Below are 14,425 nucleotides of genomic sequence, written 5' to 3'. Positions count from 1 at the left end.
ACCTACTTAAGGAACCACCTTGAATATGGAAGATGTCTTTTGTACTGGAACTATAAAGATGGAAGTGGTACAAAAGCTGAAGAAGAGAAATTTGATGTAAATTACAGCAGAAATTTATGCTGGATTTTTGTGCTTTGAATGGAGGAAAAATATTTGCCAAAATATTGTTGAAAAACTGGAGGTGTTCTTAAAGGAAAACTAATCATATTGATCCTATTGCAATCCACAGAGCATAACAACAGTAGGCATCAAGAAATGGACATGAACACAAATATTTGTTTTTCACTTAGAATTACTTAAGTGACATAATATGTTAAGGGAGCATAAAATGGAAAAAAAAATGGAAAAACATCTTTCTACTTACTCTCTTTAGAATACTTTTCTATTTCTCTGGAAAACAGACTTGATCAAACAGTGGGAAGGTATTACCAGCAGAATCTTGGGAACAAGAAGGGAAACACCTATCCTAACAGACACAAAGGTCTAGGAGAGAAAAGCTAAAGAGCTATTGAAAGTTAAAGAATGATATGAAGAATTCCTTTTATGAAACAAAAGAGAAAGCAAGTCAGAAATAGAGCGTAGATGGATAATGAAAAATAAACTGCTTGGAAGATGTTGAAATTGAAGTTAAGGTGGGAGACAAAATTACCCTGCTTTTTTCAGTTGACGGCATGCAGTTTGATAACCAAAGAGCAGTTGCAGCAGTAAGAACCCTTTCCTATTGGTCTTTACCTTTAAACATAGATCTCCAGATGCCTGGTTTAATTTTTAAATAATCAATTTGTAGCTGACATGAAAAGAAGTGTAAAAATGGAATCAGAAATATGTTTGGCCTCTCCAAATAGAAAATCTTCTCACAAGTATTTGTAAAATGTCTAAGCTCAGTTGTTCCTGAGGTGAGGGTTGAGGTCATTGCCCTACATGCTTCAGAAAGACAGATACTTCCTGTGATTAGGAATGAATCAAAATACTAGTATCCATCATAAGGAATCAGTTGAGTGACCATCTCTTTTTAAAAAGATTCAAAATCTTCTGCAAGATGTTAATTTTTGCCCATAGTCGTAATGACTGAAAAAATTTGGGCACTGACTTCAAGTCTGCAGCTCTTCATCTGACACTAGTCATTAAGGAATGGCTTAGGACTGTACAGAAGTGTTAATAAGATGTGGCTGAGACCTCAAAAGGGACAAAAGTTCTGTCTTTTCAGGAAAATTAAGCTGTGTTGCTGTATTTCTCTTAAATTCTACTGCAGAGATTTCTGAAATTATTTATATAGTGTTGCAGCTAGTTGCAGTTTCTTCAGCATGTCTGCATATTTCCTAAGTGAGAGAGAAAAATCACATCTGCAAACGTTATAGCTGTGCTGTTAAGCCTGCATGTGAACATAGCCTACACCAACAGGAGGAATTATTAGTGTAAAACCATCTTTTTCAGTTGTGAAGTATTATGGGCAAAGTTCTTGTATAATTTTAATTATTTTCAGTGGAGACACTCCTTGCCGGCTTATGCCACTGTCAGTGCCAGTCCCCGCTGTGTTCCCTCTGCAGCTGTTGGGGAGGGAGAGCTGGTCTGCTTATTATCATTTCTGAAACAATTTTTTTGTTCTCTTGTCTTTTTTTTTTTCCAGCCCCCATCATTTTTACCTTTTAGGAAATGTTCCCAATTAACATTAAAAAAAAAAAAGGTTGTATTTTACCATAGTATGTGTGCTTCTTGAGGTACTTGGAGTTGGGTGTAGTCTCTAATTACTTGTTTGAAAAAAGAGTTTGATTCCTTTTGAAAGGGGGGCATGTAAAACCTCTAGAGACTTAAACCACTGCTGAAGACCATGTGATGATTGCTTTCCATTCCCTAAGTGCAGACACTCTTCTGTCATTACAGAACGGAACTGCTTGAAAGTTCTGCTTTGCTCTTGCAGACAAATAAACTTACTCAAAAATTAATTGGTACTTTTTAAACTGTAAAAGTCATATGTCGACAAACTGACAGACTGGAGGAAAAAATTATGTCAGTCCAGGTGATAAGTCAGGAGCTTGCTCTTTGGCAATAGCAGGAGTTACTTTAACTTGCTAGGTTCAGTCAGCTTCAACTTGAGTGTTACTTCTGCTTTGTAATATTTTCTGACATTCATGTGCAGTGCTTGATATGTTATTATGTCAACCTACGTACCAGTGTGACATATAATAGGTACTTTTTTTTTGCACACATTTTAAATTACTTGTTTAAATAGCCTTAGCAACAGATGGCCTGGTTGACAGCATGAAGCAGTTCTTGGAACTGTAAAACTCACAGTACTTGGAAAATTCAGTACATTTGATGCTTTTATCTTATACCTTTTTACTTTTAGGTTTTAAAATTTGTAATTATATGCTTAAAAGAACCTTGAATTATACATTTTGGATTTGATGACATTTTGAAATTGTTCCTTTCTCAGTGCTGAGTCTGATACGTTTTAAGGTTGCTCTGTGTTAATTAGGCCCCATTTCAAGCTGTCAAACTGCTATTGTTACAAACTATTACCACTCCCTCCACCCACATGATTTGCACAGTGCAGAGTAATACAGCATTACAAGCAGGCTTGAAATACAGTATAGCAAAATGAAGCTGCAAGGATCTGTTTCGCATTTTGAATATTTTTCTTTATCCTATGGATAACTGTGGACATTATTATCACTTCAGAATTTTATTTTTAAATTAACTTCGATGCCAGTCTGTTGTCTTCAAATATAACGCATCCATGTGAAGTGCTTATTTGATTAAGGCAGCTATCAATGATCTCATATATGTGTTTTTAGTGTTTCCACATGTGACACCCAAAGGAATTAATGGCATAGACTTTAAAGGGGAAGCTATAACTTTCAAGGCAACTACTGCTGGAATACTTGCTACATTGTCTCATTGTATTGAACTCATGGTAAAACGTGAAGAAAGCTGGCAAAAAAGACTAGATAAGGTAAGATCATTTTCCTTTTACTTTGGTTGAAAGAAAAAGTTTCTTTAGCTTGAAATTGAAATTTCAAATAAGTTATTACAAACTTCGATACTCAAACAACTGCTTTTATTTTTATATACAACATTTATTAATTTCAGGTGCTTAAATTATTAACCATATAAAATGTTAAGGAGCCTTGTTCTGAGTGGTGATGCAGTGGTGATATAGTAGCTCTTTTCATCATAGTCTTTTTTTCACAGCACTTATTCAGATAGAAGTCCTATAGTCTTTATATCTGTAAATAATCTGAAATTACCTCATAGTAGTAAGTGTATTGCTTACAGCCTTCTGACATAGACTTAGTTATCCGTGCATGCAAAATGATGTGCAAGTCTCTGAAATGTTTTAGTATGATAAGAGGTGGTGATAACACTGGGGAAAACAACCAATTCTAACTTTATATGTCTCCCCAGTATAAAATTATTTCACTGTCCTCTAAGAGACTGGTGAGATTAAGTTATACTTTATATTAACCAGTTAAATCTTCTGTATTGTGTTAGAGTATATGTTATTCTAGGCAGTGATAGTCCATTCTGAACCTATTCAACCAGTGTAACAGCTCTAAAGGAGCAGTGTCTTCTTGTCTGAGATCTGTTGTTGGAGGCATGGCAGGTTGGAGTTCAGGCTTTAATTTTTAGAATCCTACCATTGCTGGCTGGTGTGCACTGCAGCGGTCCTTCTGTTCTCCTTCCATGTTTTGATGTCACATATACCATGTATCAAATCTTACTCTATTTAGTGGTACATTTTTCGAAGAATGAACATATTCAGACATATTTGAATCCTTGACCCTGTCTTCTGTATTGTTTGTGCATATGTCAAAGGCTTGGCCCTGTGTCACTGTATTGTGACTTCTGTCAATAATTTTTTACTGGTTCAGCTGAGCATTGGAAGAATTACAGTAGGTCCAAGACTTGAAGCCTGTTTATAAGATGATAGGGGAGTTCTGGTTGGATAGAGACCTCAAGAGCTCTCTCTTGCTCTAACCTTCATCTTAAAGTAAGGACAGTTTGAATCAGACCAGGTTGCTCAGGGCTTTATCAAGGCTGTAGGCAGCCTAGATCTTCTAAGCAGGTCTGCTCCTCATCTGTTGTTAGAATGAAAAAGTTTTGCCTTATATCCTGCTGGAGTAAGTTTTTTTTCCAGTATCTAAAGCTTATTTTTCAGCCTTCTTCTGTAAACTGTGAGGACACTGGCTCAATTTCTTTATTAGTTTTTAAACATATCAGAAGGATACTGTTAGATGCCACAGCAAAAGCCTTCCCTGTGCTGGACAAACACTCTTCATTTGTGTTGATGAGACTTTCCTTAGAAGATGTTTTCCTTGCCTGTACTTCAGTATATTTTAATAAGGAATAATATGTTAAAATATAATTTGAAATTATTTAGGTTTGGGTTTTGTCACTTTTTTTATGTTGTCTTGTAAACTACCTTGTGGTAGCACTTGTGGAAGAAGCAAGTGGTTAACAAATTCAAGGCTCAATTTCACTTGAGTCTCATGGGACTAATAGCTCATACAGTATGAGTAAGTACATTTTAAAGGGGCTCACAGACTCCTTTCCACTTCTTTTCCCAGGAATTAAAAGGGCAAAAGCTCCTGAAACCTGAGAGTTTTCAACTTGCTCTGCTTTGGCAGACTTGCAACTTTCAAAAAGGCCCATTTGTCAATGACATTTTCTGGGGTTTAGAGGACAGTTAGGGTATTAAGTACCTTAATTAGTTTATGAAGTCATTACTTTGTATTCCTCTCTTTGCTCACCTTTTGGAAGAGGAGATTTTTTTCTTGAATGAAATAACTAGACTTGTGGTGGGATAGCCTTGGCAGAGTGAAATGCTGACCACCTATACAGCAGGATTCGGTAGAAGAGTAGAATGAGAAAGCTCATGGGTCAAGAGAAAGACAGGAAGATTGCTTCCTGGTTTTTGTCAGGGCAGAACATTCTTGACACGTGGAAAATCAATTTGTTGCTGATTTAAAATAATGGGAAGTTAATGGGAGACAGAAGGACAAACAGTAGAATAAGTTGTCTTGCCCTTTTTCCTGAGCTCAACTCCATTCCTTTTCCCTGTAGGCTCCTCTACCAGAATCATAAAATCATTAAGGTTGTAAAAGGTTTCAAACCTTATCAAGTCCAATGGTGCACCAGTAAACCTTGTCCCTGGTTGCCCCATCTGCACCTCTTTTAACATTGCCAGGCTCAGTGATGCCTCCAGTGAGACTGGCAGAGCAGGGCAATCTGTTCAATGCTTGTCTCCCCTTTCAGTGAAGAACTTCCTGCTGATACCCAGTCTAGCCCTCCCCTGCTGCAGCTTGGGACTGTTTCCTCTTCTGCCTGTGCTTGTTAGCTGGGAGGAAAGACCAGCCCCACCTGGCTACAGCCTCCTTCCAGGCACTTGTAGAGAGCAATGATGTCTTCCCTGAGCCTCCTTTTTTCCAGACTAGACACCCCCAGCTCCCTCAGCCACTCCTCACAGGAGTTGTGCTCCAGATACTCCATCAACTCCATTGCTCTTCTCTGGACAGCATCTCAGTGCCCTTCCTGAACTGAGGGTTCCAGAACTGAACATGCAATTTCAGGAGTGGCTTCACCTTTTCTGAGTGCAGGAGGACAGTCCCTGCCCTGCTGCTGCTGGCCACACCATTGCTGGCACAGGCCAGGATGCCATTGGCCTTCTTGGCCACCTGGGCACAGCCTGGCTCATGTCCAGCTGCTGTCACCAGCACCCCCAGGGCCTTTCCAGCCACTCTGCCCCAGCCTGTGGCACTGCCTGGGGTTGCTGTGACCCAAGGGCAGGACCCAGCACTGGGCCTTGTTGAACCTATCTTGTGGAACCACTGGGCTCGGCCCATGATCCAGCCTGTCCAGATCCCTCTGCAGAGCCTTCCTGCCCTCCAGGAAGCAGCAGATCAGCACTCCCACCAAGCTTGGTGTCATTTGTGAACTGCCTGAGCGTGCACTTGATCCCCTTGTCCGCATCATCCATAAAGATATGAGCCATGACTTACCCAAATATTGAGCCCTGCCAACAGCAGTGGTGGCAGGCTACCAGCTGGATGTAACTCTATTCACCACCACTATCTGGGCCCAGCCATCCAGACAGATGTTTCTTAAGTATTGAAGAGTATACTCAGCCAAACCATGGGCTGCCATTTTCTCCAGGATAATGCTGTGGGAAATGGAGTCAAAGGCTTTAGTGAAGTCAAGACAGACGACATCCACAGGCTTTCCCTCATCCACTAAGCAGGTCACCCTGTCATAGAAGCTCAGGTTGGTAAGGCACAATCTGCCTTCGACAAACCCTGGCTGCCTGGGCTGATTGATCACTACATGCTGTGTGCTCTCACTTGAGGTAGTATGTTCCATAACCTTACTGCCTGCTAGCAGCAGGCAGTGCATGGTGAGGAATGTTCCATTTACAATTAGTCCAAAACTATTTCTTTGCCATTCCTTTCTCCTCATCAATTTTTCCCAGCTCTAGTGCCTCTATTGGTGACAGCCCTCTGGTAAAACAAATCTGTTGCAGTGTAGATCCTTCATGGGATGTGATTCTTTCAGGAAATACCCCTGCAGTTTGGACATATATATTCTGCTGCGCCTCCTCACCTCCTCATCTTCTTGGTCTTGGCATCTCCGTCATTTCTCACTTTTTCTTCCAATTCTTCTTTCCACAGAGTGTTTTTTATTCCTTTTTTTTTCCCTCAGAGATGTGTCACATGCATGGTGGTTGGGCTAAGCTGTGTGTTGCAGTGAGTCTGTTGTGGAGCTGGCAAGGGCCACCTCTTGTCTGCCACAAGGCAGCCTCAGTCTCCTTCCACAATTGCTACCCATGTGAGCAGCACCTTGATGCCTACACCCTTAATTACAGCAATTGACTGTATTCAGACCTGTGCTACCATTATTCTGGAGTGGTAGAGCTGCTTTTGGTTTAGTTTTTATCTTTTCATTTTAGTGGTTAAACATCACTTTCTAAGAGTAACTTTTATAACTATGGGGCTGATGAAGAGACGTTGCTTTCCATGTGATAGATAGGTGTGGGATGAGAATGGTGTAGATCTTTGTACTTTTGATTTTCTTGAATCTGTCTGTAAACTGCTCTAAGAAGGAAATAAATATTGTGCAATGATAGAAGTATAGATTATATGATTAGTTTTCTTTAACTACCAAAACAGTCAAATGTCCAGAATGAAATTGATGTGTATTGTAGTATTGTCTAAAGTTATTGCAGTTGCAGCTTTTCTTTCCACCTTTTATACCTAGCTCTTAGGATCTTGAGCTTGACTTTTTGTCTCCAGTACAGTATATAATACACTGAATGTATTTTAAAACACTTTTCTTAAAATATATACACATTTTATACACAAAGGATTTTGTCATTAGTATTTGATCCACTGTTTTACTTGCAATGAAGTCTTTGTGATAATGCTTTTCATGTTGTCTTGACTGCTACAGCATATTTCTGTTTTTGTTTCTGCCTTCTCTAATACTATTGCCAAGAGAAACTGGCAAATTTGGAGAGTCGTATTTTGACACATGTGAATTGTAACTAATTTGCAGATTGAATTACAGAAAGTATGGGGATTTGGAGTGAGTGGGAGAAGGAGTTGTGTTTTAGGAGGGTCTGTTTTGTTTTTTATTCCAAGTCTGGTAATATTTCTCTACTTTTCTCAGTGACTTATACTCAAGTCATGTGTCTTGAGGACTCTCCAAAGTCTCTCTTTCAGAAAAGATAATCATACAAAATTTTGTGAAATCTGGTAGCAGGTACTGCCTCTTTGATTGCTTCAGAAAGGAAAAGCCTGCAGTCACAATTAAGGACAATATTGTCTCCATCAAAATGTTGTGGGGTTTTTTGTGTGTGGGGGGTGTGTGTGTGTAAAACTATACTACTTTGTTCTACATCAAAAGTATTCCCTAGCTGGAAACGGGAAAATGTGTTTGAGGGAATGTTACCACCAAATTCCCAGTTAGTAAACTCATCTTTTCAATATTGCTTTAGGGTTTTCCACTGAATCTTTAAATTTCAATTTGGATTGCTGAATAATTAAACCGATATCTGCAAGAAGTGTGTGATGTCCACCTGTTAGACTTAACTTGATTTCATCTGAAGTGATTTTACACAGAAACAAATTGCAAAAAAAGCTGATTTTTCAGAAGCTATTTCAGAAGTGTTTATAGCTTTTTCATGGAAAATATCTGGCAGTATGCAGAATTTGTAGAGGCAATATTAGACTTAGTCTGATCTTAGCATTACAATTGTTTTATTCAAAATAGACAATGATATAGTCACTGTCAGGTTTCTACATAGACTGGCACCTAATACAGTCACAACCTGTTACTGGACAAGTGTATCAAGTTGCACTCTGCATGGAATCCACAAAATTATTCACATTGCCCTAATTATAGATACAAACTTGTTAGTGTATCACTACATTCAGCATGTTAGCTTTTTACCAGTTTTAGTTTTACACTTTGTTATCCCTGCCCAAGTATCTGTGTCAAGGAAGTTTATATGAAGTGTCAGATACAAAGTATGACTCCCAATGAAGCATGAACAACTATGCTTAAACTAGAAACCAGCTTTTGCTTACTGATCTGGTTTCTTCCACATGACTTAGAAGGTATCCTCAAGGTAGCTAGTTCCCCAAACTTTCTATTATATATGCATGTATATTGGCACATATAATGCATACATGCAAATAAACTCAGAAATTCATCAGCTTTGCAGTTGCTGCTTGGAGAAAACACTACCCTGACCGTTCCATTTATTGACCTGTTGACATTTTATTTTTGCTGCATTAAATGGTCATGTAATTTTACAGGAGACAGAGAAAAGGAGAAGAATTGAAGAAGCATACAAAAATGCTGTGACAGAACTGAAGAAAAAGTCCCACTTTGGAGGGCCAGACTATGAGGTATGAATTTTACTTTAGAAATTTTTTATAACACTATGACTTTTTCAGGTGCCCACTAAGCTACTCTACTACTCCCCTCAGGTGGACAGGGGAGAGAAAATATAATGGAAATCTTCTGGGTTGAGATATGGACAGGGAAAGGTTACTCACCAATTGCTGACAGAGGCAAAACTCACTTTAGGAAATACCAATTAATTACTAATCAAATCTTAAAACCACCTTTTCACTACCCCTCTCTTCTTCCTGGGTTTAACTTCACTTCCAAATTTTCTGCCTTCTACCCCTCAGCTGTGCAGAGAGAAAAGGAATGGGGGTTGTGGTCAGTTCATCTCACATTGTCTCTGCCACTCTTTCCTCGTCACAGGGAGCATTCCTTACGCTCTTACCCTTCTCCATTTTGGGATTCCTCCCACAGGAGACAGTTCTCCATGAACTCTTCCAACAAGAGTCTGTCCCATGGACTGCAGAGTTCTTCATGAACTGCTCTGTGTGAAGGACTGCATCCCCCCAGGATGCAGTCCTTCAGGAACAGGCTGTTCCAGCATGGGTTCACAGTCCTGCCAATAAACTTGTTCCAGCATGAGCTTCTCTCCATGGGGCCACAGGTCCTGCCAGAAGCCTGCTCCTGTGTGGGCTTCCCACAGGATCACATCATTCTTTGGGCATCCACCTGATCCAGTGTGGGCTCCTCACTGGGCTACAGGTGGATCTCTGCTCCTTCATGGACCTTCCATGGACTGCAGGGGAACAGCTGCTTCACTGTGGCCTGCACCAGAGGCTGCAGGGAAATCTTAGCATGTGGAGCACCTCCTGCCCCTCCTTCTTCAGTGACTTGGTACCTACTGAGCCCTTTCTCTCACATGCTCGCACTCCACTCTCCTCTAGCTGCAGGTTTTTTTTCCCCTTTGTTAAAAACAGTATCACAGAGATGATGGGCATGGCCTTGGGCCATGGCAACAGCAGGTTCATCCAGAGCCAGCTTACACTGTCTCAGTTGGACATGGGGGAAGCTTCTGTCAGCTTCCCACAGAAGCCACCCCTGTTGCCACTTCAGCTACCAAAATCTTCCTACAATAACACAATACACTTTTAAGATTGGGTTGTTTCCTTAAGAGGGAAAGTGAAGTTTCACAAGCCAGTGCAAGCATGATTTACAATTGTGTTCATGCCAGACTTACTTTTTCACCTTGGAAACTGAAACTGTATAAAGAATCTCAGTCCTTAATTCCTTGAGTGGAAGTATATCTTAACCTTTGATGTTTTACTTTTGTCCGAAGTATGTTTCTTGCAGATATTTCTGTTGTTTTTTTCTTAATTTCTCATACATTTGATACTGCTTAAATGTAATTGTACTTTACCTTTTTATTTGTTCAGCTGTAGAGATAAGTAAAACAAAAATATGAAAACTCTGACAGCAGAGACAGTCCTAGAGGATCACATATAACTTTAACTGGTTTTCAATTTGTCACTGCCACTTGAAAAACTATGTTTTCAAATTCTGATTTTAAGTTCCTTGCTTCTGTTAAATTGCATTTCATCAGCATTCTCCTCAGTGAGGTATTTAGTTCTATTCTAAGATGCATAAACCAGCTTTTGAAGAGTAATAGTAGAATGGTTTAGGTTGGAAGGGACATTAAAGATCATATAGATCCAATATCCGTGACAGAGGCAGCGACTTCTCCCAGTCGACCAAGTTGCTTAATGCCCCATCCAGCCTGGCCTTGAACACTTCCACAGATGAGGCATCCACACTAATGTAAGTTAGTGCACCTGAAATACAGTGAGCTTGACCCTTTCATGTACATTAATGAAGCACATTTCTACTTTCAAGTCATAGCCTGAGAAATAGCAGTAGTACTGTACTGCCATTTAAGGTACTTGACATTAGATTAATTGTTGTCACTGAGACATTCACTGTAAAAGAATGAAATAAATAGGAAGTTAAACTTCATCTACTTGGTTATGAACCCAGCTGCTTCTTCCAGGTGTCACTGCTGATACACAGTTTTGGGGCTTTTTTTAACTTGCAGGAATAGGTTGTTTTACAATACAGTAAATGCAGTAAACCTAAATATATTAGATTACCATTTTAATTAGTAGACTAGAGTTTTCAATCCTTGACTTAACTCTACCTGTTGTTTAGTGTTAAACTGCTGATTCTGAGAATTTTCAATAGAGATCCCCAAAATTATGTCTTCCCTTGTTGTATTTTTGATCGCACAGTGCCTTAAGGCACTGAAATACTTGTGAGGAGTCTAACTACACAGTTATGTTAATAGATGTACTTTACTGACACTGTAAACATTTTCAAGAGAAGACATTTATTAATTAAGTCCTAAATTTGGAGTCAAAGCATACTGACACTATTACTCACTTTCCTGGAGTTTTTTCTTCTTTATGTAACTATCATTAAATTGTTGTTAGAGGATGACACTTCCTTTAATGAGTAAAGGTTTTCAGAGAACTTGTAATCTAAGAATATTGTTGAAAATATTTGAGATCTGCAGAAGAAATTTGCTTCCATCAGTTACATATAAAATGTAAATATGTATTTCTGATGTTAAATTGAAGTGGAACTTTTATGTCTCCAGGATTTTTAACTAGTTTTTTCCTTATGCTCTAGGAGGGTCCTAATAGTCTGATTAATGAAGAAGAGTTCTTTGATGCTGTTGAAGCTGCTCTTGACAGACAGGATAAAATGGAAGAACAGGTACTAAAACTTGAAAAATGTCTTAATGATGAGCACTTCCTGAGAGACTTCTGTGTCTTAGAGTCTGTCCTGAGGTGTATCTGAAGCTTCAGTTTATTTATTCTGGCACTGATCAGGGAATTCCCCTTACTATTTTTACAATAAAAAATAGTTGCTTAATGCTAATTTTAAGATAGTAACTTCATAGCTTGTCTAGAAAATAATAGTACAAGTGCTAAGTTTATTAAATGTCGCTAGTTTCTAATTCCTAAATAAATGTCCTGTATGAAAATTATCTATATGTGACTGCTGCCCTGTTAAGATAAAAATATCAAATACTACTGTCTCTCAAAATCTCAGCTGTCTCTCCAAATCTAGTAATTGGTCTGAAATTTCTTTTTACTTCAGTGATATATGGAATAGGAAAGACATTGTTCTGCTGGGGTACTTTACTAACTAATTTTTTTAATACACTTCAGGGACAAGTATCAAAAAGGATAAGATGCATTCTAGAAAATAGAGTTTGAGAGCATATAAAATGAGAGGGAATAACAAAGTTGTGCATCCTTTGTCGTAAAAGACTTTATGCTTAGGAATGTAATGAATAACAGTGACTTGAGAATTAGAAGACTTTCTAGTGGACCTGTAATACCCAACAGAGTTTACCCTATGCTGGAATCTCTTAGCAAAGAGTAAAGGTTTTGAGTGACTGTGATAGTACTACATGGATCTTTAGTGCTGCCAATGTATTTTCCTTAACTCAGAAATGCGCCTTGAAGTTTAGATTAATTCAGTCTTCAGGCCCACTCACTGAGAATTCCAGTGGGATGACAGCTTCATGTCTGTCATGGACAGCATTAGTTGTTGTAGTCACTATGTAGATTGAGCATGACTCACTTTGTTTCAGAGTCCACCCTGTAGCAGCTGACTAATAATAATTAAACCTATGTTGTTGCAGTCCCAAAGCGAAAAGGTTAGATTACACTGGCCAACATCCTTACCTTCTGGAGATGCATATTCTGCTGTGGGGACTCATCGATTTGTGCAAACGGTAAGATATTTATCCTGATCTTCTCAGAATAAGGGGCTGGTCTGTGCTGTTTCTATGTAATGTTTTGTATGGGTAGGTGAGGTTATTTTGGTGTTTCTAGTAACTTCCAGTGGCCTATTCATTTTTGAAAAACGGTAGCTGGAACTGAAGAAGGACTGCTTTTTGTCTTGGCTCAAAAATACTGATATGAGAACCTACTTAGAATATTCTTTACTTGTATCAGGCTTGTCAGGCATAAAAAAGGAAAAATCCCAATTGGCTAACTGCAGTATTTTCAAGATACCTTCACCCAGATTCATTGAACTGATTTTATTAAAAAAAAAAAATAATAATCCAGTTGGTTGTATCAGGATTGGTTGACTTGTTTTTGGTTGTTACTGGAAACACTATGCTCCTGTCAGGGCTACACTGGGAGCATAATATATAATAGGTGCATGAAATCAGTATTTGCTGCTGTGCTTGCTGCTTATGGTGCTTTTGTTTTCCTTTTCTTCATTATCTTGTGCTTGCAAGTTGGTACTGAACGCTCTGTTGTGCCTTTGTTCTGATTACTTGGTTTTTTCTTTGTCTGTCTCTGGTAGCCCTATAGTCGCTCTTCCTCCATGTCTTCCATTGATCTAGTCAGTGCCTCTGATGATGTTCACAGATTCAGCGCCCAGGTACTGTATTGGTGTGTCACGTGGGGGTTGCATATCTTTGCTTTAGATCATCCTTTTCTCTAGAACCTGGGGTTGTTTTGGTTTTTGATTTTTTTTGTTACGTCAAACACTGCTTGCTTTAAACTAGTACATTGAGACAAACAAAGGAGTTCTCTATTCCTGTACTAAATGGTTGTCTTTCTTTACATCCAGCTTGCATGCATACCACTTGTGCAGAGGCCCAAATCTTGTGAAACTATTTGACTTACTTCAGTAGCTTTAATAAAAATGTCTATAGTTTGAAAATTTTGTATCTCTAGTTATAATGAAAGTAAAATAACATGTTTTACAGAGGCTGGAGATGGTCTTTGCTTCAGATTGAATAGTTTTTCTTGCTTTTAAATCAAAGGTTTGATTTTTGTATGAAGTGTTGGTTTGTAATGATATTAATACATTGAGTCTTATGGTTCACTATTACAATTTTTTACCTCTATGACTACTTTGATTACCAAAAGACCATTAAACATGTTGATCAACAAGACTGTGGGTATGACAGATCATATTGAAGTGTTCATGTATCACTTGTCCTTCAGAAATTAAGTCTGATATGCTGAATATGTCAATGTTGCCATAATGATATATTCCAGTAATGTACAAAATTACTTTAGGTACTTAAAGGAAGGTTGTGTAGGGTAGAATTAGATAAGTGTTTGCTTTTTAATCTCCAAAACAGTAGTTCAGATATGTCATTCATGCTATTTCTTTCCTTCTGTGGTCCATAAGTGATGGTGAATATGGAGCTTCCTTCTGGGATCTGCTCTTTTGCTCTTTTTTAAAAGCTCTGACCAATCTTTTTTTTTTTCCTAACAGGAATGGATTTTAGCTTTTTTTTTAACAGAGCATGGAATTTTATTACCTGCAGACCTTACTACCAGCTCCATGACCAGAACCAACACTTAAGGACTTGCCTAGCGGACTAAAATTCCAAGACCTTTTGCAGTTAGTTTATTTCTGAAATCTGAACTTACTGCAAGGGAAAAAGTATGCAAGTCCTGTTGCACAACACTGTTAGGCTCATCTACTGATACTCCAGTAGCTGAGTTAGTTTTCTAAGTTGGTTTTTTTTTTGGGGAGGAGGGGT

General features: G+C 38.6%; 1 protein-coding gene across 4 annotated transcripts in view; it reads left to right on the top strand.

Moving 5' to 3' along the window:
• CERT1 (ceramide transporter 1) overlaps positions 1-14,425 on the top strand; it is a 76,236-nt gene that overhangs the window by 49,968 nt on the left and 11,843 nt on the right. For 3 of the 4 annotated variants that reach the window (XM_058043823.1, XM_058043827.1, XM_058043826.1), the window contains 5 exons: positions 2,796-2,953; positions 8,814-8,906; positions 11,530-11,616; positions 12,554-12,646; positions 13,228-13,305. In XM_058043823.1, the coding sequence (XP_057899806.1) occupies positions 2,796-2,953; positions 8,814-8,906; positions 11,530-11,616; positions 12,554-12,646; positions 13,228-13,305 (509 nt within the window). The remainder of the gene's footprint in view (positions 1-2,795; positions 2,954-8,813; positions 8,907-11,529; positions 11,617-12,553; positions 12,647-13,227; positions 13,306-14,425) is intronic. The other variant, XM_058043825.1, reaches the window with a different exon arrangement.

This window comes from Melospiza georgiana, chromosome Z (assembly GCF_028018845.1).
Source record: "Melospiza georgiana isolate bMelGeo1 chromosome Z, bMelGeo1.pri, whole genome shotgun sequence".
Classification (NCBI taxonomy): Eukaryota; Metazoa; Chordata; class Aves; order Passeriformes; family Passerellidae; genus Melospiza; species Melospiza georgiana.
The sequence above is the reverse complement of the archived record's forward strand: the minus strand, read 5'-3'. Positions and strand labels throughout refer to the sequence as shown.